Genomic DNA, 27,156 nt, shown 5'->3' with positions numbered 1-27,156 from the left:
AAACATACACTATGCTTTCCAAGACCTGGTTGTGAGTTCCATTGTCCCCCTTTCATTTATTTCATGGCTCCATCTAATCCACTTTTTAGGTCTACAGTGGAGGATTCTGCTCATTACTGTGGATAAGAATCTGCTGTATTAAGTAGGTCATTTCAGAACTTCAAACCATAGCAGACTTGGTTTTAGAATTTTAAAACTGACTGAATATGTGTATGTAAGCTCTACAAATTTTGCAACTTAAGGCAATGACAAGAATTTTAAAAACTGGATAGTAATATTGAAAGTCTTACCTGGTCTGAGGGAGAACAGCATTTATTTGACATTTTCATCTATGAAAGAGAGATGGAAGAATACACAGAGTTACTAATACGCTGAAGAGTTTCTGTGATGCAATTAGCATTGACTTAGTTATTGAAGACTGTATTAGTACCTCCAAACTATAAGAAATTAAATCATTCAGTGCATAAATACTAGATTTTACTATTACACTAAATTTACAAAACCAAGGACTCAAAAGACAGGACGACTTTTATCAGAGTTTTCATTAAATCCTTCATAAAAATTTGCATTTATGAATTTAACTTTGCCACTCTGTGTGACAATGTTATACTGCACTGTAGACACCTCACTTTTAGGTCTCAGTTAAACAATTGCTTAAGCAGATCTATAAATGAGGCATGAGATTAAGTTCTTATGAAATGAAGGCCACAGAGTGTAAGATGTGTTTAAAGATGAAGGGAATATTGCTTAGGCTTTCCTTTTAGTTTACTCTTCAAGATAAAGTTACGTATCTTTCTTTTTCCTCTCTGTTCAGATAATGAAGAGTTTTGTTGATTTTGGCTTTTCTTTGGCAGTCATAGTTTGCATAGATGAGTGGTGGACAAACCCTGACAGATATTCCCTTCTTTAAAGTGCAATATTAGTAAGTGTAGTAACGATATGGACTCTATACAGAAAAAGATTAAATGACTGAATAGACAGACTCCCCCATTATGCAAGGACATAAGCTGCAAACTGTCCTACAGTTGAGTACTTCCAAAGGATCTTATTGTCAAAAAGCCTGTTTTATAACAAATGAAAGGCTTGTGATAGAAGACCAAAAGCTATAGCTATGCACAGGGAAAACTACAATTGCCACAGGAAAAGAGCAGAAGAAATCCAGGGCTATTGCTTGTATCCTGGCCATGCCAGATTTGTAAGATCATATCTGTGGATAATCTTTGGAAGCAGACTATGTCTGCAGCCATGTAGCTCAGTAAATATGATGATGCCATTGCCTGTCGTGGTGGGTTGACTCTGGCCAGCAGCTGAGCACCCACACAGCCGCTCACTCCCCTCCCCCTCCCAGCAGGAAGGGTGAGAGAATAGGAAGAGCAAAAGCAAGAAAACTCGTAGGTCAAGATAAAGACAGCTTAATAAGTGAAGGAAACAGGAAAAAACCCAAGTGATATAAAGGCAATCATTCACTGCTTCCCACAAGCAGACTGATGCCCAACCAGTCTCCAAGCAACAGCCACCTTGGAAGAAAAACGCCCACCTTCTTTGTCCGCTACGTCATTTTGATTGCTGAGCACAACGTTACATGGTATGGAAAATCTCTTTGGCCAATTTGGGTCAGCTGTCCCAGCTGTGTCCCCTCCCAATTCCTTGCCCATCCCTCACGAGGTGTGTGGGGGGGGTGGGGCATGTGTCAGAGTGAGAAAAAGTCGAAGTGTTGATGCTGTGCAAGCACTGTTCAGCAACAGCCAAAACACTGGTATGTTATTAACACTGTTAGGCTATTAACACTGTTTTAGCCACAAATACAAAACACAGCCCCGTATGGCTGCTACGAAGGAAGTTACCTCCATCCCAGCCAGACCCAGTACACCTGTAAGAGGCCAACAGGCTTTGTGTTATGCTAATGACACAGGCATCAGGATGTGTCAGGGTTTGTCAGGACTTTTCTTGGACTGTCTGAAGCTGTGTTACAGCTTGTTTAGCCATAACATAAACATTTAATGACCACGAGACTATTGCCTACTTGGTTTTAGCAATGTACAGCTGTGGGATGTAATGATATATACATCTATAAAACCTACGTGTATATATATATAAAGTAAATAAAGTGTATATACACACACACACACACACTCTCTTGTAGCTAACAGATGGCAATAACAAGTCATTATTCTGCATAGAGTGAATTATCTATGACAGTAAACAAAATGACCCCAGGACAAAACACGATGTGGAGGACTACAGGATGACAGCAGGAGCCTTGACCGTATGGACACAGGGTGACCAAGGCTCAGGGCTGTAGGAGCTCACTGATCAGTCCTAACCCATCATGGGCCATCAGGGCTCTTCTCCCCCATACGCTCACTTTTGCAGCTTGTTTGAATTGAATTGAATTGTGTGGTCAAACAGTGCAGGTGTGCTGGTGGGTCAGACAGCTGGGAGTGACTGAGACTCTGGGGATGAGGTGGCCAGACCTGCTGGGAGCCTGGGTCATCTGCCAGGCCTAGCTGTGACCTTTGGATAGAGTGCTGGGAGAGCCTGCCAGCCCCTTGGAAGGGCCCTGCCATGCTCCCCATCACCTCCCTGCCAGCCCAGAGGAGGAATGGGGACCACCACAACAGAGGTGGGTCACAGCCTGCAGGCACAGGCACCTGCAGCATAGCACAGACTAGGACCGATGATGAGGACAGAGCTGACATGCAGCTGCCAAGCAGAGGTGGGGACCCCCAGCAAGGTTCCTCACAGCTCTCGCACATAGCTTTGCCTATAGCAGCCTGACCCCAGGCTGCATGGCTGCACCTTGCCAGAGCTGTCCTGGAGCACCCTGGGAGGGCGAAGAGGTGGCAGAGCTTCTTGGTGCTCTTGGGGCCCTGACAGTAACAAACCAGAGGGAACTCAAGAACCCCACTCTGTAACTTGGATAAAACATGTCCAGTGTTGCAGAAGGAAGCAGCCTGATTCCGTAATAGGCTTAATCCTGAGCAGTTATGCAGGACATAATGAAAAGGCACCTGGAATACTTTGTCAGCAGGAATGCCGTCACACCCTGTCCATATGCAGCTCCAACCTTTCTCCAGTGCTTCAGAAACAAATACATACACAAAGTAACTATACAGAGCCATGTTATACACACAGAAAATAGTATTTCTTTGCAGGTGGCCGAAGACTTGCTGAATAAGATTACTATAGCATAAAACAGTACAAATAAACAGGGCTAGCAGGGATCTTGTCTCCTTTCACCCTCCTTTTTGGTTCAGTCAAACTACTTAAGCTCCCTATATGATAGGAAGAAATTTTGTTATCCTGCTTTTTATTTTATTGTATTCAGATGTGCCTGGAAAAATGTGTGTGAGACTGGCCATGCAGTTTTTCTGCAGAGTGAGGGTAGAAGATTGTGAAGAGCATCCTCATAACCAGTCCAGCTTCCCATTGGTAAGCACAATAGGGAAGAATGCTTTGGACTCCACAGCTATTCACTGCACAGCCTTAGCTCATTCCCTATTCAAAGCAGGGACGGCTGCAGCCCTGACGTAACTGTGGGGAAAGATCTCCTCCTGCATCACGTTATGGCCCTATGTCACGGGGCTGAGAAGAGAGAAGTATACACTCTCCACTTCACCTGGCACCACATGTTCTCTACACGCCTCCACAGCTGGTGCAGAGAGACAGGAATACAAATGAGATATGCTACACCTTGCAGGCAGTGCACGAGCTTTCAGCACTGCAGTACAGTAATGGGAGCTGGAGACAGCAAAGGAACTAGAACCAAAAACCTGGATCTGCAAAGACTACAGGCAACTTGGAAAAGGAACTATTAAGCAATTGTAATTCATATACTCTGTTCTAAATGAATACATACGGGGCAGGAACAGAATGGCAAGCCAAAAAACGAAAATGTTTTACATCTAATATACCTATATTTCTTTCCAGACAGCAGAGAGGAAGAAGGATCTTGACAGGCACCTGTTTTTTTTTCCTGGCTATAAGAGGTTCCTGTGCGTCTGCTTATTGCTTGGCTAAATTCAGGTGATGTGATTCCTACACTTACTGACTTCCCTTTACAATCTCAACGGTTTGAACTGTGGTAGTTTCAAATGGAAAAGTTTGCATTTAAAAAAAAAAAAAAAGAGCAGCAGCAAAGAAACATGACCATGTGTTTTCACCCTGGGAATAGAATTTTTTTGTATAATCATTGAAGCGGTCAAATTTGTATACTGCTTCCCACACACAAAGATTTTGTTTCCATCTACATGTACCCTACATTCTGCTGTGTAAAGAAAGCAAGACCTTCTCAATCGTCTTTCTTTTTTTATATGCACGTTCAAAGCTCATATTTCATAAATCTCTCCCTATTCAAACAGAAATTTCACTCCACTGCAATATGGAGTATCACTTAGATATAGGTGCACATGAAGGCATAAAAGAAAAGGTTTACACATTATGACATACACAATTAAAAAAGCTGTTGAAGGCATAAATATGATCCGGATTAATAACGCTGTTTTGAATGGTGCAAAACATAGAGACAAATTATTCCAAAGAACTCTCTCCTACAAAACCATCTCCAGCACATCTTTGCCACTTCAGCCTACAAAGAACCCTCTAGCTGAACAAATTAAGAACAGGAGCAGTGAGAAACACATGCAGATCAACTTGTTCCCTGTGCTTCTTGTTTCATCATGGCAGCTTCACTGCCAGTTTCTGTTCCCTCTCTCCCCTCAGTTTCTTCAACTGTACCTCCTTCTGCGAGAAAAGAGGTGTACAAAGAAATAAATGTGAGGTGATGATTCATCTCTATTTTCTTCTGCCAAAGGTAAATGTGAAGAGCTTTGAGAACGTTCAGAAGAATGGGGATTGAATCACAAAGGAAGATGATAGGGAAGTTTCACACTGGTAGAAAAGTATGTGAAAAACAAGAATATGAACAGAGTGATGAATAATTTGGGGCAAGGGTCCTTAGAAAAAAAAGTAATCCATACCGCTTGTAAAGCTGTCAGTTACTAGATTTTCCGAGCTAAGCATACAAGGCATATATCAATAAGGAGGGCTGAAAAGATATCCTTACATCTTTCTCCATGTTGCAGTATTCACCATGCTCCTCTGTCTTATAAGAAACAGCTCTCTCCAGGCTAGTACTGGAATCATTATTTCTCATCTACCAAGTAACACTTTCTAGATATGCTAACATCCAGGGGTAGCATCCTTATGCAGCGATGACTTCTCACATCTTCACTATTGAAAGATGACTCCTCCTTTACACTTGATCCCCAGGGAGCTTGCCTTTGCATAGAAGTTAGATGTTTCAGTACTTCAAAAGAGTACTCTGACATTAGCAGAAGTGTTACATTGTGGCAGAGCTATTTTTGTACAGGATTGTCTTCTGGCATCAGCAGGTGATCTGACAAAGAGCTGCCAGTTGCTGAACGAGACTGTATTAGGGTAAAATAGCAAAATAAAGTGTATTAGGGTGAAGTGATACATGAAAGATAGGGTGCACTGTAAGAAAACAATTAATCTGTATCTAGAGCTCTTTAAGAACTAAAATTCTAAAATAAATGATTCAAAATGGTGTGTAAACGTGTATGACAAAGGATATATATATATGAGTAGCACGAATAGGCACAGATGAAGTAAGGATGACTAAGATGCAGGAAGAGTTGCTGAAGTCAAGAAATAAGTATCACCACAAACAAAATCTAAAAATGCATGGAAGTGAAAAGTGAACAATGGAAAGCATTCCTTAAATACTTAGTAATAGGTCAGGTAAGAATGCTGACATTCTTTATGCCAACAGCATCAGCAAGAAGGTCCATTGTGACCACGTATCTAGCAATTAAATTATGTACAGAGATGATGGTGTAGGACAGAATAGAAAATTAATAGTTTGAATATTTGCAGAAGCAACTGAACCTAAGAGTCAGCAAGGACTCAAGAAATTAACCTGTAAGTAGATAAGGGATTATCTGAAATAATTTCTGAACCAGTAGTGATTATCTTCAGGTACTCTTGGAGAATGGGGGAGACAGGCTACCTAAGTGGAGAAGTGCAGAAACAGGAAAAAGCTCTGAGGAATTACAGATCCATTCCCTAACGTCAATTTCAGAGGTATAATAAGAAAAGAATAGTTTTGTGAAATGATAATATTAAGGTAATAAAGAGCATTCAAAATGGATTCTCAAGAAGCCTAATCCAAAGGCCTTGCTCTAAGCACTGTAGATGTCAAACAGGCTGTGTCCTCTGGCTGCCCAGAGGCAGGGAGCGCTCTCCAGCCCTCTTTTGATGTACGCTTTAGTTGCACTACAGCCTCACAGTCTGATCTTAAAAAATGGTTTGCAATAAAAGGGATTTTCACTGACTATTACATCTCCTGTCCTGATGATCAGTAATTAAAATAATGCTCTGGCCAGACCTTTCCAGTTGTACTACAGGCTGTACATCTGACAAAACCTGTAAAGCATTAAGTTCAAGCAAAAAGTTTACTTGCTTCTCATGTGATCTGTATAGAGTTTACGCTGTATCTCACCAAGAATACAAAATGTGAATTTATCATGGCTGTTGTTTCTCAGGCCCTTCCCTGGAACAGACACTTACATGAACACCAGATGGACTACTTTCTTTACAGAATTCACTATTGTGACAGATAACAGAGAAGACCAATGCAAGTACCCAGTATATAACAAAATACTGCTGCAGGCAGGTCACAACACAGTGAAGGTACTATGTCAGTACACATGCATGCTACTACATATAGTGCATTTGAAAAAAACAGACTAGAAACCTATGACTAATAAAACCTGCTTGCATTTATAGCCGCTTTTTATTGTATCCTTGGAGTGGCTTTTATTCAGTGGATTTCTTTAGAAAGCAAAAGAATTGTGCTTAGTAACTATGAACTGGAATTGCTCTAAAAATATCACCACACACTTCTTTTTGCTATTCACACAGAAGGAATTATGACATTTCATGAATAATTCACATTGTTTTCTTAGAATTATCAAATAGTAATACCCTGTAAATGATGTAAATCACTAAATAGAGAATAGAGAATAGACAATATTTATAAAGAATGCATCATAAGCAAAAATGTGCGATTTTGTCAAAGACATTGCTTAAGCAATTCTATATTTAAAAAGGATTAATGTAATAAATGAAATATCGTGATCAAATGTGATTCCAAGTAACTTTTGAAGACCAGAAAAAGAAATTCAATTTATAATATGTTTTGACCAAAGATTTATGTTGAAATCCAATAGAAATTCTACACAATATAATCTGAAGAACTAATCAACAATTAACCTAGAGTGCAAAGTATAAATTAAAGACATGCTACTAAATCATAATTTATAAAAAAAGTTAAGAGTCTGAACACATCTAAAGAAAAAAAGAAAAAAACCTGCACAGGCAACTCTTCCAGTGACAGCTCTGCTCTTATGCTTTCATCATTGATTTCTACCATTTCAAAAAGACTGAAATATATTTTCAACATTGTACATTATCGAGTTCCCTATTTAACTTTATGATTCAATCCAGAATCTTCAATAGTTTTCAGCTGTTATTTCTTGGAATAATAATGTGCTGTCCAAATAATAACCTTCTGTTTCTCCAGGGATTATTTAATACCTCTGCTTGCAATAGCAAATGCTACTTATGAATTTACGGGAATAACTTAAAACAGCATAAGAGCCTTTATACTTCTAGGAAGAAAGATGGAACAGTATGACCTTAAATAAATCAAGTCCTAGAAAACTTAGAGAGGTAAAAATACTGCCTCTCAATAAACCTCTCTAAGTCACACTTCACTAGTTACAGAATTTCCACATGCCTACTTCAATATCAACAAATACTAATTTCAAGCATATTTTAATTACAAAAATGTAAAAATTAATTATTTGGACATATCTAAAGCTCTATGATATCACCAGAAAGGATAAATATTTTTCCTTAAAAAGTCTTTAAAATAATAAATGCAATCTGATTTTCTATTACTCTCTGTTCTATAGTAACACTGCAAGTCTTGAAAAATTCTTGATATTTTGATTGACCAGAGAACCTCTCCCTGCTCTTTCTTTCTCTTTTTCCTCCCCATACACATGCGTTTTCTATATTGTATCTTAAATGTGAATTATTTTCTACCCTTGGAAAATCAGAAATAATTTTGCAATGGCATAGACAAGAAAATATGCAGAAAGTAACATACATTTTGAAGTGTCAAATCACTGATGTTAGTTGATATTGCTCTCAGCCAGTCAGCACTCTCCTGAGCTGTATAAAACTGAAGTATCCCAGTACTAATTCCATCGAGTGCCAGCACTTCAAATGCATTAGATCTGCAGTGAGAAGAAATATATCCGTAAAGGGAGATACGTCAATTTTCTGAAACTGCCCAATATTTCTCAGTGTTCAAGTGATTTTACACCTTTTGACAAGTTTTGAGTCTTAACTTTACAAATCAAAAGAAAGGCAACAAAAGAAGGATAATAATGGGCAGTACCAGGAGCAACACATACAATAAGTACTTTCTCTGTACCATCATACATATGTGCTGATCATTTACTTCCCTTGAGTATAGATATGTTCATAATTACTGAACTTAAGGTAGTGTATTCAGGAAGTATGCATTAGATCTTTTTGAGCGAACATAAAATTTTTTTAAACCAAAATGACTATTTTCTTTATTGCATTTTGGTTTCATTTACTAGCAATGTATTAAGTTGCAAAGAACTGCCTTCCCTAGCTTTAATTTCTTGGGTTCCTATACTTTTCTACATAACATTCTAAGCAATGTTTCCTTTAAGCTCTTTTATGACATAGAAATTTGAAAAATGTACTTAGAAGTTTTTTTAAATAATTTTTGAATGTAGGACCATTTCTCAAAACAGCATTGACACATGCTAATGTGCAAGTGCATTTTACTCATTTTTTTATGCATCTTTTACATGTTTATAGCAACTTTAATCTGCAAATGCCAGTGCTTTCCTTCCTATCCACGGTAAGTTAAGCACTGCGTCTGTACATCTGAAATCCCCCACATTTGGATGCTGGTGGGATATGCTTTTTTTACTATGAGATTTTTCAGTAGGAACAACAGAAGTTCATTAAGTAATGGCTTGGAAGTACATTGGTCTAATTTTAAAACATGTGACATGCAATATTTTCAGCAACGAAACTTCAGAAAGCTACACAGATTATTTAAGTGCCCATGACTCACATGAAAATTAGATTTTAGTCATATATTATTGTGAAAGACAATTAGAATGATCTGAATGATTGTGCATATGTTTGTTTTGTATACAATTTGGAGAATATCACTGCTACCTTCTACGTGTACTAATTAGATATTTATACTTATATGCTATATTGCTTTCATTTTGGTACTAACCTAGAAGAAAGAATACTGCTCTATGAAGTTACTAGGTTTTCCTGGGATTCTCTGATCTAAGGTGAAGTCCTCTACTGCTTAATTTGTGATACATGTCAACATGAGCACTCAAAATGACACATAGAGGTTAATAGGCAGTTATTCATTCATGACTTACTGAAAAAGTTATTAACCTAGCATTTGTCATTTGTAGGGAGTTTGATGGTGAACATGAATACTGAACTTTATATACTTGCTAAAAAGGGTCATATAAAATATCCATCACACACAATATTAAGACAAAGTATCCTAATAGATATATATACATTAACTCATATGCTTTACTGTTAAAAGAGTCATAAAGCGTTATACTTGCTGTTTGCAAAAATAAATTCTTGGTCTGAAAAATAATATATATCAGCTGATTCCCTTGTTTTCCTTTCATGATTGAATTATCATGGTAACCACTAAAACCTGATGGCAATGGCACAATTCTGTGTCACTTTCATTTCAGTAAATGTTTCACCTCTTCAGAAAGAAAGAAAATGTCCAAACAAATCCTTTCATTGTCTTCAAGTAAACTGAGTGAAATAATCACCTCTAAAGCATACTGTTCCTTTTACCTAAGGCTCTGACAAAGATCCCAACAGTGCTGTAATGGAACGACTTATGGTATGATCTCTTTAACATCCCACTGAGACAGGGAAGATGTGTCATCCCCTATGCATTGACACACAGTGGAGCATGGAAACAGACTTAATTTGGTGCCATGAAGAGAAGCCATTCACAATGCCTAACTTAGATATCAAATTCAAATATCAAAGCTAAGATGCTAGAATCATTACACAGAGAGGACAATCCAGAGTATTTAACAGAGCCAAGAAATAGTACATGCTCTCCACTGAATCCACAGGGTGCCCAGATACTAACTCAGCTTCAGTAGATGCATAAAGGCATGCACTGTGAATGACTTACCCAAGCAGCACAAAGTTATATAAGTGGGTGATGAAAGATCACAGAAGGGAACTCCTCAGCTAACAACTAATGCAACCAACACAGGCAATCAAGATTAAAAAATAACAAGTTTTATTATAAAAATCAACCAATCTTTTATCATTTGAAACACAGTGCTGGCAACAGTGCAGATTACACTAAAACCGCTGCTGTCCTTTACCTTATTAAAATATGGTGATCAATTATAAAAGACCGTTAACAAGATTAAAACAAATGCATCTAGAGATCTGAACACTTCACTGACAGGATATTTGCACAGAATCAGATAGGGTGTGAGATCCTGCAAGTCCTCTAGTCCAGCCTCCTCACTAACTGGTTTAAAATACAAATCTCTCTTCCACAGGAAGACCAAAACCGGACACAGTATTTTACATGCAGGTATTTCAGATGTGGCCTCAGGAATGCAAAGTAGAGGAGAATAAGCACTTCCCTTCACTTGCTGACTATGTTATTACTAATGCAGCCCCATGTGTGGTTACCCTTCATCACTAAAAGTGCACACAGCTGACTCGTCCTCAATGTGGTGTCCACCAAGATTCCCAAGCCCTTTCCTGCTGTCGTGGTTTAAGGCCAGTTGGCAACTAAGCACCACACAGCCGCTCACTCAATCCCCCGAGGTGGGATGGGGGAGAGAATCGGAAAAGTAGAAGTGAGAAAGCTCCTGGGTTGAGATAAAGACAGTTTAATAGGTAAAGCAAAAGCTGCGCAGGCAAGCAAAGCAAAACAAGGAATTCATTCACTACTTCCCATCGGCAGGCAGGTGTTCAGCCATCTCCAGGAAAGCAGGGCTCCATCATGCGTAATGGTTACTTGGGAAGACAAACGCCATTACTCTGAATGTCCCCCCTTTCCTTCTTCTTCCCCCAGCTTTATGTGCTGAGGATGACGTCATATGGTATGGAATATCCCTTTGGTCAGTTGGGGTCAGCTGTCCCGGCTGTGTCCCCTCCCAACTTCTTGTGCACCCCCAGCCTACTCGCTGGTGGGGCGGTGTGAGGAGCAGAAAAGGCCTTGACTCTGTGTAAGCACTGCTCAGCAGTACCTAAAACACCGCTGTGCTATCAACACTGTTTCCAGCACAAATCCAAAATACAGCCCCATAGTAGCTACTATGAAGAAAATTAACTCTACCCCAGACAAAACCAGCACACCTGCAGAGCTGTTCCCTTGCCCATGCAGACTGACACCAGGACATCCTTCCCCAGGAACTCTGTCTGGTTCAAGGCTTCTGATGTGCTAGAAGTGGTCACGCTGCCTGGCACAGGGGACTGAGACCTTTGGGACACCACTGTGCCCACTGTGCTGACTCAGGCAGAAAGCTAGTTTTTCCAGAAAGCAGTTCAGTGCATTAAATGAAATGGGAAAAGAAAGAGCCAGGGTTTTTCAAAGTTTACAGATGCCAGCCACCAAGTCTGTGCTAGTAATATGGTGATTTTGCTCTCAACCTCAGTCAACTTTACTATGATTATTTCTTGCTTTCAGTTACAATAGTTTCCTTCTACAGATCTCATAATATATTGTTACATGTATCACACTGTGGTCTGAAATGCATAGTGTATATAAGGCTACAAGTAAAAACAAATATCCAAACTAAAATTAAAAGCTTAACAAAATGAGTGCTGAGGCTTTTGTTTTAAGTGAAACAATCAATGGAAGCACCAAGACGGCACTGGAATTCAGGAGAAAATAAATTCTAGAGGCTTAAATACCATGCCTTTCTCCATTTCCTCAAAACACAGAAAAGAAAAAAATAAAGAGGCACAAATAAACACCTATTCCTGTTAGCTGACAAGGATGTGCTTTCCATTTAATACCAAATAGTAAGTTTGAGAGGTCTCAAGATGCTATGAAGTCATCTCATTGCCACAAAATAAGATGAAATGCATTGGCTTTTTTTTTTCTCTGAGGCTGCAAGCCCATTTTAAAACGCAGGTAGAGGAAATTGCCATCTCTCCTACTCCTGCTGTTACTGTACTGACTATTGCAACTAGAACCAGAAATCAATGTTTGCTTTTCCTAAATTCTAGAAATTTGGGCTGAATTACCCTCACATTTCTTATTATTTTCAGATTTGTCTCCCAATCTGTAACTTTGTTTCTTACAAGCATTTCCAGTAAGGAGCATGAGGCACTGTTTTCTATACTCAGCCTCTATCTAACTTTCATGGTGAAATGATGAATGGATGTGCATTCCTGGTCTGTTTTGGGTTTTGTTTTCTGCATTAATTTCTTTTAATAAAATAAACACTGTCTTTGTGAGAATGGCAGTCAGAATAACAGATGGGCATTGGTAGACTTAAGTTCTCTTCCTGACATTGACATTTTTAAGCAATTAATTTTAATTACTGTTAATAAAGCATATTTTGCCATATGAGCAGTTAGCTACTATAGAGGTGTTAAATCTCTTTCTAAGAGAAAATGTATTTTCAGTGCCAGCTGAAATGGGAAAAGCTGAATTTTTACTTTATTGGAGGCTACAAATTTCAGCAAAATATATTTTAAGATTTTCAGTATCTGTGAAACCATCTTTCCATTAGACTTATCTCCGTGTTTTACTGTATTTCCTTAATAAAAACTTAGATGCTTGCCTGACAGCAGCTGTCTTACCTGCTGATACAGACAGACAGATTTGATCAGCTTTGCATCTTCTCAGGTCCTAAATCAGTATTCCTTCCTGTTTGTATGATTTTTTGATGTCTGATTTGTGTTTTTATTGCTTTTCTTACAGCATTTTCTAGTGGCTTGTTTATAGTACTATATTCCTTTTGCTAGAATTTCTGTTTAGCCTGAAGTTTTGTGGACTATGGATGGGTCTGAATGGAAATTCCCAAAGAAGATTTATCTGAATTACTTAATCTCTTTGAAATTCTGTGTTAAAAATAATGGGATTTTGTATTGTAAATGACAGATAGCCTTGTATCTTAAAAAAAGTTCAGATTTGCTTATATAATTGGACTACTAACAGAAAGTGTGTAGCTAAAAAGATACCAAATTATTAAACATCATAAACATGGATTGCATTTCACGTTTGGGTATTTTTGTAAACATTTTGCTTCCAGTATTGTAACTTTGGTTTATTTTAAACTTGGAGTAATGAATTAAGATAACTGAAGTAACACAGACATTATGCTTCTACAGGTATTTTCTTAATTGATGTGGCAGTAGAAGCAGCTGTATTCCATTAGATTTGTAGTAACTTGTGCAGAAGAAAAGAATAGTGGGAGAGTGAACAGTTTAGCATTCATGAGACCTCTTGTCCTGTTCCTCATGAAGTCACACAAATAGTTACACTGGCACTGCTGAGGAGAAAGAACAAGGGTAGTATGGCCAGCTGAAAGAGAAAAGAGAGTAAGATGCAAGTGTGAGGTATTTGGCTTTGCTGCAGACAGAAAAATCTGAGGAATTACAGTCTCAGTATGCTTTATTTGCATGGAAGAAAGAGGTGGAGGTGCAGGGTAATAGGAGCAGCTTGAATGACTGAAAGCTATATGCAGTATCAGTGTACTACTGTCCTCTCTTGAGTGCAGAATGTGTAGTAGGACCAGTCACTGTGGTGGGCTGGAGAACAGAGTGTATATATACTTATTAATACATATTTTCTAATTCCAGCACAATTATCAGTTAGTGGTAATTCAAGTGAGATGGAGTTCACCCCATTCAAGCATACAAACTTCTGTTGCCTAAGCATATGGATGACAGGCAGCAGACCCAAGCTGGAACATAGCAAATTTCAGCTCAACATTAGATTTTTGTTTTGTTTTTTCTTCCCCATGAAGGTGATCAAATCTTGGCACAGGTTGCCCAGCGATGTTGTGGAATTTCCACCCTGGGAAGTGTTCAGGAATTGACAAGAGATGGGCCTGAGCATTATGATCTCATTAGACATGCTTTGAGCAGGGAGCTGGACTAGGTGACTTCCACGATCCCTTTCAGCCTGAATTATTTGATGATTCTGTAAGTGAGTCATGCTAAACTCAGGAGCTGTTTTGTTTTATCACCAGCAAGTGCACAAGATAGGTGAGCTGGATCATTTTCTGGAGATGCTTATTTCTTTCCATTGACTCCAAGGTGAGTCCAAGGATTTAGCACATTCGTAGGTGAATGACTATTAGATGTCTACAGTTAGGTGAGATTAATCTTATCCATTAAACTCCAATCCCACAAAGATTTTAAGCATGTGAATAGTCCCACAGAATTTAGGTGGAATGTCATTTTGAGTTAAGTTATCGACATGCAGATGTCTTTTTAGATTCAGCACATAAGTCACATGTTAATTCTACTCAGGAAGTACAGGAAAATATTAGAAAATATAAATTAGCAAATCAAACAAGATCAGTTTCACCATCTTACTGAATGCATTGGCAAAATAATTAATATTGATGTTAAAAACCCTTCAGCTGTATTTTTAAAAAGTCTTAATGCAAGTATTTACAATTTGTTTTAATCACTAGGATAATAAAGATGCACGTTATGTTCTAATTGCTCCTTAAGCACAATGGAAGTGTGCAGGAGAGGTTAAAATTTTAAATAATAAATCACCCAGCTGTATTTCACAGTAACCCTTGTAGGAAGGCTGGATTTATCTTAATGATGTCTTCAGAGCTGATTTGATATGTGAATGGCTTCAATCTCCAATATAATACATAAGTGTCTCTAGGAATTTTTTAACACACATAAGATGGCTAACAAAATCTATATTTGGATAATAATTATTGGACCGCCTGCCACTGTAATGCCAGTTCAGGTTCAGGTTCAAGCTCTGTAAGTCTTTTGACATGAGGAGAGTCTATAGCTCATGACAACAAATCTCTGTCATGACTACAGAGATCATCAGTGTTATTATATTTAAATTATGTACAAAAGATTACTTCTTCAAGATGTGCAAGTCTCCACATGATGTAAGTATCCAATTTATACTGTCTATGAAATTCAGACATGTTTGTCAGGGAAAAATAGATGTCCATGTGCTTAACTTACACTTAGTAATGTGGAGGATTTCTTTGAAACCTAAATATTCTCTGCTTCAGACGAAACAGCAATATAGCTTGTTAATTATTATTCTTTATAACACAATGCAAATCAGGTTTTTTCCCATAACACTCCTCTGAAAATATGTATTGCTTGTACAAATAGGTATTTTGTAAAATAACAGTGATAAAGCTAAGTAGTGAGCATCACGGACTTCAACATATTCAGCTTGCTCCAGAGTTTTTTCTTCTTTTTTGGTGTCAAAGTTAGTGGTAAACAAGCAGGTCTGCTGCTTAAACTCAAGGCTATTTATCCTGAGGCATTTATTGAAGAAATCTGGGGGTAGAGTCTTGCTGAGCTAATGTTGGTGGATTAGAATTTAGTATTTTGTCAGCAAGCACAAGAAAAGACAAAATAAGTCTCAACTTCTCCAGAAACAAACAAACAAAAAGTAATAATTCTTTGAACTCAGTCGTAATATTAATATGAACAATTCCCTGAGAGTAATAATATGTTTATCTTTTTTGGGGGACAGGATTTATTTTGCCTTTTCTTCTGCTTGCTGGCAATACGCCATGGTGTGATCCACTATTCTGTCTTCTAAGGGATGCTATTTACTAGAACAAACAAGAGTGAAGAGGTGTCACATCATCTTTGGGGGAAAGCAGAAATGGTTCTTGAGTACATGCATCCTGAAAAGAATGAAAGTGCTTCATTTTTGCCCGTGCACTTAGTTGCAGTTACAGATTTTAAAACTAGAAGCTAAATATTGTGAGGATGAAGATTCAAAAAATAAATCAGCTCACTATCCTTATGTTGGCTTCACACTACTGAAGAGAATTAAAGGAATGTGTATAAGCATATGAATATATTGCCCCAGAGCACAAAGAAACAGCAATTTCCTTAGTTTTCACTGATTTTTGATACACTTTTACACTGCAAGTATATTGCATTCAAAAGTATGTCTAATTTCTGGCCAAAACATTTTACGTCACTTCTCACATAAGGAACACGTACTAAAGTGGTCCCAATCTCTAAGAATCAATATTCAGTGCTGGTCTTTTATTCTAACTGTGTGGCATAGCTCCTGTCTAACTTCTTTTTCCTGTTTATACCTTGATTTTTCTCTGATTTAGCACCTTATTCTAGCCAAGGGTAAGTCAGCCTCTTACTGTGGAGAGATCTGTAGAATGCCCGGTTGCTTCTTGGGTATCTTTCTGTTTACATTCTGTTGAGCAGATCTTATTCTGTAGCCTTCATTTACCTGATCTCTTGCAAATGATTTCTAGAATGTCTTGCTGCTTGAGCAGAATTGTGACAAATGTACTGGAAACATTTATTTTAATGACGCTTTTAAAGAAAAACACACATAGCAGTCTTCAGGCAGTCCTTAAAAAACTGTACTGTACTTTTTTTTTTAAAAAAATCCACTGACTTCATGGCTTATTCATTTTACATATGACCTGAACAATGTAATAAAAACCAATAAATTGTCCTGTGCCTCATATTCCTAAAGACATAATAAAGTGCTTTCTGGAGTGCTCCAAAGGTCAACAAATTTGGAACAAAGGTTACAGAATGGACTCCCATATAGGCAGATGCTAAGCTAGTTTTAGTACTTTGTAACTATAGTCAAAATATCAATACACATGGTAGAAATTACAAAACATTGCCCACAGCGAAATATATCAATTTTATTACAAGGCTATCAGGTCTAAAAGCCATCAAAAATGAATGTCACTTTCCAACTCTATGCGGAATGGAAAAAAAAATAATTTGAAATTCCTTAAGTGCCAAAGGAAACCTCAGTTGCCAAATTCTAAAATGCTACAGCTAAAAATAGGAACAGCAAGTGACAGTACAATACCTTTTGAGAAAAGAGAAAATTTCCAATAGAAAATTTTATATTTTAATTTGAATAACCGGAATTGTACACAGATTTTAGATGGGGCCTTAGCAGTGTTTGTATAATGGTTTTAATGCTTCTTACTTCTGGAAAGTGTTTGTCCTGCTATACTCTAAAATATCTATTTCTCCTTTATAAGTCTGCAAGACAGTGGTGTTTCAGAGCTATTCTCTGCCTAGTCCTTGCCTTCCTCTGCTGCCATCTACCAAAAGGCTCCACTATGCTCCCATGAAAAACTATTTCATAGTTTTTTTTGTTGTAGTAACAATCCTTAATGTCATTCCCCTGCTCTTTGTACTATTGTGTTGCATCCCATTTCCAATAGTTCCATCCTTTCATAACATATTCTGCTCCTCTTCTGTACTGGTGATGCTGATTCTGTATCAACAATGATTTTAATTAGTGTACTGTTCTCTGCATGATCAGTCAAATAGCCTTTAAAGCACCCTATTAATAATATCCCTTCAAACCTATACTTACTTTTCCATCTTACCTTTTACCAGATGTTAATCTCTCTGCCACCCTATTGCTCCAAATCAGTTTGATTGTGACATCTTGCAGGTACATACTAATTCTTCTTTCTTACCTTCATTTTCAACATAATTGTTACTGAAAACTGTGAGCAAATATTCATTCAGTTTTTGTAAGTCAGAGGGATTGTGTTTAATGCCTATACCTTTCTCAAAATGGTTTATTCCATTTCTTACTTTCCAATTTATTTATCTAATTAAAGGCATTTTGTTAACTTACTGAGATCTTAAAATGGAAAATAGAATCCTTCAGAAAGATTCTATTAAGAAACCAGTAAGCCAATTTAAAAAAACACCCGAAAACGAAAAAAAAAAAGCATTTTAAAATATCTCAAAATACTCTGTAGCAATTGCAACAGTGAGAATACCAAGAAATAGAAAATAATACCTAAATCTAATTAAATTGTTTTGTAATGGAATCATAGCTACATGGGCTCATAGCTACTGGGCCTGAATTACTTTCAGTCCACTCATTACTTCAATTTAATTTCCATGTTCCAAATAAGCAATTTTTTTTTCAGTCTTATAATGTTCAAGAGGTTACAGCTATTGTACCTTCACTTAAAGCTCCAGTCAACAAAGCAATTAAAATTGATTATATAGTACTTTCAGTATTTGCTGTAAGGACTGAAAATACCTATCTACACATTTTTCCAAATAAGGATTTAGACATTCCATAAGAAAAATGAAAGATTATAAATGAATGAACTATGTTCTCCAACTTCTATAAGACTACCTATCTTTACTTTTCTATCTTAAAAATAAAAACACTCCAAACTACGCCATGACCTACAAATTACTTTGCATGAGAATGACTTACTGATCTTGTTATTTCTCTGTTAAACTTCCATCACATTTATTGACCAATTCTATCCTCAAGAGTAAAAAAATATTTCTATTACCAGCTAGGAATTAAGAGTATTCACAGGAACAGTGTTCTCACTGTATATATTACCTTACCTCTTAAAGAGAAAAATTACATTGATGGATGGTAAGATGTGTAGAATGTTAGAAGTAGTGGTGCTATATTATAAAGGCAAGTGAATAAAAAAGTTACTGAATTAATAAGTAATCAAAAAGACTAATCAGCATGCTGCATAGAAACATTCAGATAGACTCTAATCATATCAACAATATGAAATACACTAATTAAAGGTAGTTAATACAATGTTTCTCTTCCATGTTCATACCTTCTGAAGATATAACTGGAGAGAGCCTGCATTGAGAAGAGGAAGAACATCTACTATGGTTCTTAACTATCCTTTAAAATATTCTGGGGGATTTTTTTGCTTTGGGATTTTGTGTTTGCAAACACACTTCACAGGCCTATTCGGCAGTATTTTCATTCATTCCTCTTCATGCATAAGGAAGGAAAAAATCTATCCCATTGTCTCTTGTTTCTGTTAATACCTATGGTGCTGACAAAACCTAAAATATATGAATAATACACTCTTGTGTCATTAAGTCACCAGTCTTAAGACTTCCTGGGAAAAATAAAATGAAAACTCAAGTGAAATGAAAAGTCTAAGGTAATTCCTTTCTCTTACAATGAAAAAAGAATAACAATCAAACAGGTACAAGTGTTCCTAGCCATCTCATGACACTACAGAAGATAGTTCCAATACTTTAACAACACAGACTTAAAATGTAATCTGGCTGTTCTGGTACCAGTGCACCTTCTCAAGACCAACTGACATAACTTAGAGGATAATATATAATGAAGCATTGCAACAAAACAAAGTTATGACAAAGAACACGAGGGAGACAAAAAGGATGACATATAGAGTCATGGGCTCATTTAATACTGAAAAAGCAGGCATGCTGTCTACCAATGTACGCAGATAGCCTCCAAGACAGTAAGACCAATGAAACAATATTTGGGTCACTTAAGGAAGGTTCTGGTCAACACAACCTAGTTCTTATGGGTGATTTCAACTACTCAGACATTTGTTGGAAGAACAATACAGCAGCTCACAGGTATCCATTAAGTTCCTGGAATGTGTAGAGGACTGCTTCCTCATACAAATGTTAGATGTGCCAATCAGGAACGGGCACTGCTGGACTTGTTACTTACATACCAAGAAAACCTGCTTTGTAGTATCTCAGTCAGTGGTAGCCTTGGCTGCAGTGGGCACAATATTGTGGAATTTGGGATCCTGCTGAGCATGCTGAAGGCTAGTACTAAGACAAAGGTTTGAGATTTTAGAAAAGCAAAATTCAGCTTGCTTAGAGCTCAGTTGGGAGGGATTCTGTAGGAAGCTTCCATGGAGGATAAAGCAGCCATTGAGTGCTGGGAGTTTTTCAAGAACGCTCTCCTGGAAGCACAAAACCAGTTCATTCGCTTTAAATGTAAGGGAAGTAGGCAGAGCAAGTGACCCCCTTGGCTTAACTGCGAGATAATGCGTCTGCTCAAAACCAAAAGAGAAGCATACCACAGATGGAAAAGCAGACAAATACCCATTGAGAACTAAAAGGGCATTGCCAGGGCTTGCAGAAACGCAGTTAGAAAAGCAAAAGCTGAGCTCGAATTGAAATTGGCCAGAGATGTCAAAAACTACAGGAAAGGGTTCTTCAGGTATGTAAACAACAAGCAGAAACAGAAGGAAAACATTGGCCCATTGTTAAACAGGAGAGGTGAGTTAGTCACCAACAACACTGAAAAGGCAGAGGTTCTCAACACTTGTCTTTACCAGCATGGTTGGGCCCTAGGCCTTGGGAACAAAAATCCAGGTTGATGCAAAGACAGACCCACGGTCAGTGAAGGAAGAGTTGGTATGTGAATTATTACAGGAGCTTGACCCCTACAAATGCATGTGACCTGACAAGAAGAACATTGAGGTGCTGGAGCGTGTCCAGAGAAGGGCGACAAAGGTGGTGAGGGGTCTGGAGCACAAGTCTTATGGGGAGCGGCTGAGGGAACTGGGGTTGTTTAGTCTGCAGAAGAGGCGGCTGAGGGGGGACCTTATCACTCTCTACAATTACCTGAAAGGAGGTTGCAGAGAGGTGGGTGTTGGTCTCTTCTCCCAAGTGACTAGCGACAGGACAAGAGGAAACGGCCTCAAGTTGTGCCAGGGGAGGTTTATGCTGGATATTAGGAAAAATTTCTTTACTGAGAGAGTGGTGAAACACTGCAATAAGGTTCCCAGGGAGGTGGTGGAGTCACCATCACTGGAGGTGTTCAAGGAATGTGTGGATGTGGCATTGCAGGACATGGTTTAGTGGGCATGGTGGTGCTGGGTTGATGGTTGGACTTGATGATATTGAAGGTCTTTTCCAACCTTAGTGATTCTGTGTGTGATTCTGTGTGTGATATCCACCCGAAGGTGTTAAGAGAGCTGGCTGATGTCATTGCAAGGCCACTCCCCATAATCTTTGAGTCGTGGAGACTGGGGGACATCCCAGAAGACTGGAAGAAGGCTAATGTCACCCCCATCTACAAGAAGGGCTTAAAGGAAGATCCAGAAAATTATAGGCCAATCGGTCTTACTTCAGTCCCTGGGAAAGTTATGGAATGAATCCTCCTGGGGGCTATCACAAGTCAAATGAAGCATGTGTTTGGGAAAAGCCAGCACGGATTCGCCAAGGGCAAATCATGCTTGACAAAACTGATCGCCTTCTATAACAAAGTAACCTGCTCGGTTGATGTGGGGCGAGCAGTGGACATCGTCTACCTGGATTTCTCCAAGGCTTTTGATACAGTTTCCCACAGCCTCCTCCCAGAGAAACTGAGGTGTTATGGTCTAGACAAGTGGTCCGTGCAGTGGGTGGGGAACTGGCTGACAGGCCACACCCAGAGGGTGGTGGTAAATAGCTCCTTTTCAGTCTGGCAACCTGTCAGAAGTGGGGTCCCCCAGGGACTGATCCTTGAGGTCCCTTCCAACCTGGTATTCTATGATTCTATGATTCAAGTAAATGTTCAGAGAATGGCAAAATTAGCAAATTAGTCAGCAGGATCCACGATACATTCAGGGGAATTGTCATGGACTCATTCAAATTACTTTAGACTGATGGCTGAAATGTGAAAGGGAGTGGAGATGTGTAGATACGATTAAAAGGAGGATTGTTATCTAGACTGATGTCACCATTTATACTTGTAATTGCTTGTAGGTTTTATTTCATGCAAAGCAGACACTTGATTTTAGAGAACAATTACTGAAGACAAATGTTGGAATTTATCCTTATACAAACATGGGCAAAGGCAAAAGAAAGGATACAAGTGGGATAACAGCAGAGGAGGAGAGAAAAATATTAGAGCAGGCTGGTATCCCTCAGGCAAAAATAAACACCTTTAGTAGGAACATGGGAAACACCTCATCCACAGGTGATCTCAAGATGGTATTCCTTTAATGCTCATAGAGATACTCTTGTTGGTTTACCAAAATGAGCAAGGAGCATTTAGTAGAACTAAAGTATCATGGGATGGTGATAGGCTTTATGGAACAATTTCATCTTCCTTTAGAGTGTTTAGAACAAAAAGGGAAAAAAACCCCAATAATAAAGGAGTGCTTTGTATACTAAATATATATGGAGAAACATGCATCACAAGAGAATATATCTCTTCAAGACTGAAACTGAAAGCACTAAGCTCCTCAGTCCTTACAAGAAAAATGTATCTGTGATGGGTCGATCCTGGGAGAGCAGCTAAGCATCCACACTGCCACTCACTCCCCCATGCCTCTCCAGAGAGAACAGGAAGAGCAAGAAAACTGGTAGGTTGAAATAAAGTTAGTTTAATAAGCAAAGGGAAGAGGAAAAAAAACCCACAAACCAACCCGCAACAAAACAAGTGATGCAAAGGCAACCACTCACCATCTCCCGCAAGCAGAATGATGCCCAGCCAGTCTCCAAGCAATGGCTAGCTCCCCCCAGACCCCCTCTTTTCAGTTTTTACTGCTGAGCATGACATTACATGGCACGGAATATCTCTTTGGTCAAATCAGGTCAGCTGCCCAGGTTGTGTCCCTTCCCAACTTCTTGCTCACCCCCGGCCTACTCATTGAGTGGGAGCAGAGCAGGAAAAAGAGAAAGCCTTGATGTTGTGAAAGCACTGCTCAGCAACAACCAAAACACTGCTGTGTTATTAATATTGTTTTAGTCACAAACCAAAACACAGCACCGTATGGGCTGCTATGAAGAAAATGAACTCCACCTCAGCCAGACCCAGTACAATATCAGAAGGTGTTTAACTTCAAACAATTCTCAAAATGCACATGCTGGTGTTTTGGGAACTGGAATCCCTTGGGATTGCTCAATCTAACGCATAGAAAGCACAGAACAGGAGTGAAACTGCTTCAAACTATCAGGTTGATAATTGAACTCAGAGGTTTAAATGTTCTAACTTCTTCCACTTAGCCTTTAAATTTAAGAACATTGATGATAAGTTGATGTCTAAATGTGCACACAGAGATGTGCTCACTTAATTGACAGAAGAACTTCTAAGCCTTGAATGGTTGGAGACCTGTGATAGATTGGGAAGGGTTGGATGACATGAACTGTCAGTTGAAGTAGGAAGGGAGAAAGTGGTGGAGGAAGTGATGAGAGACTAAATAAAATGGAAGTAAGGGTTCAGACAAAGACTGTGGAAAAACCTAAAACTTTTCCGGACAATTTATTATTATTCACCTGTGATGTTTTAACACAAAGTCTGGGAGAGGAATGGCCAACTGATTTAGGAGACTAATTGCTCTAAGTTAAAAACTGCATAACTGTCCTACTAGAAAAATAATGTTTTTCGGGTCATTTTCAGGAAACAGGTAACAAATCTGGCATAGATCAAGAAAGGTATACATATCTATTTTTAGTACCTCCCGGTAGCAGGTGACTTGTGTAGTTGATGCTTCAATAGAGATTCCAATTCTCTTATAAATAAGAATTAGAAGCAAACAAATATAGGGCAACCCATAAAGAAAATGGAAAAAACCAACAGTGAATGAACTCCTGTTCTCATACATATGGAGAAATGTGGACTACTTGGACCACAGCTACTGGTAGATTCGAGGCACTACTACCACACAGAATTGTTAGCAGAAAAAAGCTGATGCATGCTGCGATGTGTTAAACCTTTCTCAAGTACATTATTTATTGAAGCTTTATTAAACTTCATTTTTGCTTTCATCTTTCCTGAAGTCCAGGACAATCACCTCAGACATCCTATTCCACAGCTACTTTATGAACCATTACTCAGGTCTCTGAGATGCAAAAAGAATCTATGATCAAAAATACAGTATTTTGTACCATGTACTTTGCCCAAATCTCTTGTTAATATGAGTTTCTATATGACAATGATATGCAGCATAGTCATGATGATTGTGCACTATGTTATCATTTGTAAAGTAAAAGGAGAGTTAAACGACAATATTAAAATTTGGGAATATAGAAGTGGCCTATTAGAGATATGGAATGAAATGTAGTACTTTAAAAATTAATTCAAGTAACGCCAAGCTTAACCTCTGTACTAGCTGCTGATGCGAAGTGAATTCCCAAGACACAACAGATTATAGAAACGTATTTGCAGGAGCTGTATTTATTGTCCTTTTTTACTTTATCTTTGGTAATTGTCATTAATCTCAAGAGAAGAAGGACTGCATAGTTTTTAATAAGAAAACTTTCGTACCTCCACTCAAAGAATTCTTACATAGCCAACGCTCCACAGCAAAGTATTAGGTACAGCTAGGTAACCCAGTACTTCCCTTTTAGATTACAAACCTTAATTTATCTGTTCCAGCTTTGTACCTTGAGATTCGAGCCATTGACAGAGGAACTGATAAGGTGTCTAGCCAGCGCTTCTCGTATTTTGGTTCATTAGCTATGGGTGAAGAAGGTGATGATGGAGCCTGTACAGAATAAATGAGAATCAGTGAGTGCAGTTTATCAGACAATATAGTGAAAAAAACATGAATATGCATCTCTGGCTCTGCTTGTCTCAAACGTGAATAACCATAGCAATAAAACTATTCAAGAAACCCAGGATTTAGTAGAGAAATAAAAAGAAGCATTCATGTAGAAAGGAATGCTAGCTATCTTGATATTATGCTTGTGACTTAATTTCAGTATTGCCTTAACATTAAAGATATTTATATTTCTGTTAATATTTATAACTGCCAATAAAAAGGAAATAATTTTTAGTCATGAATGTCCTGAATTTTCTCTAAATGCAAGATAAAATACATTTTTGGTTTAAATTAATTTGGCCTGTGCAACTCTTCTACATGTCTCAATCAATCATCAAAGAAATGTAATGACTACATTACAGAATACTGGGTTCTTATTTGTGCATTGTGACTTTTATCCATAATGTTATTTAATAGTAGATTTAAAATCCTGATTTCTGTGTTATCACTATCCATATACGGACTGACGAATTTTGAAATTTCACCTTTGAACTTTTCCTTCAAATGCTTCTACTAGAAAGGCAAGATTGTTGATACTATCTAAGCAGTAAAGGATGTCCAGATCTCAGAATAGTGAAAATATGTAATTTTACAATCTATGCATTTCATATAACTACGGCATACAAAAGAAAATAACCTTAAATCAAATGTGTTCAAATGCAAATTAAGTTAGGGGAATTAGCTTGGATGTAAAGCTATAGATAAAAGGGTCTGCTCAAACCTGAACTAGAGGTTATATGCAGACGGTTCAGCCTGCTCATATGTGTAGCATCTTACGTATTGCAACGAAATAGTGCATGAAGGCACCAAGAATGAAACATGATAAAAAGAAAATACTTATGAAATTTTAAAAGTTGTCAGAGAACCACTAGCACTAAAACATTCAGGAAACTGCAGAAAGATATACATCTTAGTCGATATACACTTGCAGAATACGCAGTCTGTTCCTTGTGAAATAATATCCAGAGGTTTACATCATTGTATCAGTGACTGAAAGTACAGAACTCTACCCAAATTGTCAAAAAAAGATGGTAACTGGTTTTGTTTGCAAATGATTTCAAAATAGTGTTTACAGGCAAAAAATAATTAAATTAGAAACAGATTAGAAAATGCTGGAAACCACTGCTCAGTGTACCAACCCAGATTTAAGAGCATGATTATGAGCTTTAAAAAATGCTTATTAAATAAACAACAGAATGAGCTAGGAGTTTCTTATAGAATGCATAAATATTATAAACTGAAAAGTTTTTATTAGTACTTATATCTCCGCACTATCATGACAGCTGAGCATTTCACTCTGTTACAAAGATAGCAATACTATTTACAGAGAGGCAGCTGAGAAGGATTCACAGACATAGATATTTAGGTCAAAGTTAGGCATTTATGCTGTCACTGAACCAAAATTATTTGTTCCAGGTTGTACAGACAACTTTCTGGTCGAGAAGGGAGTTGAAAGCTGGTTGTTTTTATACGAGGTGTAAATATGCACTGAGTAGTACTTACAAAAGCAAATAAACCACAGAATGACCCAACTTCAGCTCTGTCATGCCCAAGTGTTCAAAAGCCATAAAACTTACTCAAAATAAAGAGCATTCTAGGAATTGTTCTATTTCTATTTCTTTTTCTTGCTAGTAAGGATTTAGGGTTAACTTTGTTTCTCCTAAAGCTCTTTCTTAGTCAGCAAGGGCTGATCTTTCTATTTACTTCATTAAATAAATCAAAATAGTGAGTGTCACATTCTAACAGGATGACTGAGAGTTAGTGATTGAGGGACACTTTTCTAGTAAATGAAAAATTTGTAATGAAATTGCCAGAGTTGGCAACACGAAAGAATCTTTTAGACTGCAATCTCCTCAGGGAGAGGAATTTCATTTAGAGTATTTGCAATCCCTAGAACAATCCAGCTTTCATTTGAGATCTCCTGGTGTTGTTCCAGCATGACTATTTCCTAATCAAGTCCATAGACTAATTCTATTTCATAGAATTAGCCACAAAAGGCTAAGGTGTCTCCAAAGCTCAGTACAAATTTAATAATATCATAGTGAAGAATCGAATGGATATTTTAGAATTCTGTACAAATTAAAATAATTGACAGAACCACATGCAATCTGAAGTTGAAAATGATCAACAAAATCTAACATGCCTGTCTGGAAATTGAAATGTCTAAGAATAAAGCAGAAGGTAGCTTATTACAGTCAAACATAAATGCTTGAATATGACCACCGAATTTAAATCCAAGAATCAGAAAATAAAGGAACATAAAAATTCCTGAAGCACCTTCACCTATTGTTCCCATCCTCTCAACTCTCAAGATTCAGAAAACATCTCGACAATTTAAACATAAAAACCTGTCTTTTTCTTGTGAACTATTAGCTGTACTTCTTTTAGCAGGCTATTGAACAATATTCTGTAATATTCTAGGCAATTTAAGAGCATTTGGCAGCCAAAAACTCATGAATGGGTCACTCTGACAATTTAATGTTTCCATTTC

The 27,156-nt window shown here is 37.9% G+C and overlaps 1 protein-coding gene across 1 annotated transcript in view; it reads right to left on the bottom strand.

The window, feature by feature from the left end:
- Positions 1–27,156, bottom strand: part of SNTG2 (syntrophin gamma 2) — a 185,898-nt gene that overhangs the window by 66,069 nt on the left and 92,673 nt on the right. Inside the window, exons 8-10 of the mRNA XM_059835573.1 lie at positions 24,481–24,608; positions 8,198–8,327; positions 291–329 (exon numbers count right to left, since the gene is read on the bottom strand). Coding sequence (XP_059691556.1) covers positions 291–329; positions 8,198–8,327; positions 24,481–24,608 — 297 coding nt within the window. The remainder of the gene's footprint in view (positions 1–290; positions 330–8,197; positions 8,328–24,480; positions 24,609–27,156) is intronic.

Source organism: Gavia stellata, chromosome 2, assembly GCF_030936135.1.
Source record: "Gavia stellata isolate bGavSte3 chromosome 2, bGavSte3.hap2, whole genome shotgun sequence".
In the NCBI taxonomy this organism is placed as follows: domain Eukaryota; kingdom Metazoa; phylum Chordata; class Aves; order Gaviiformes; family Gaviidae; genus Gavia; species Gavia stellata.
Note: the sequence above shows the minus strand (reverse complement) of the source record. Positions and strands in the feature narration are given on the sequence as shown.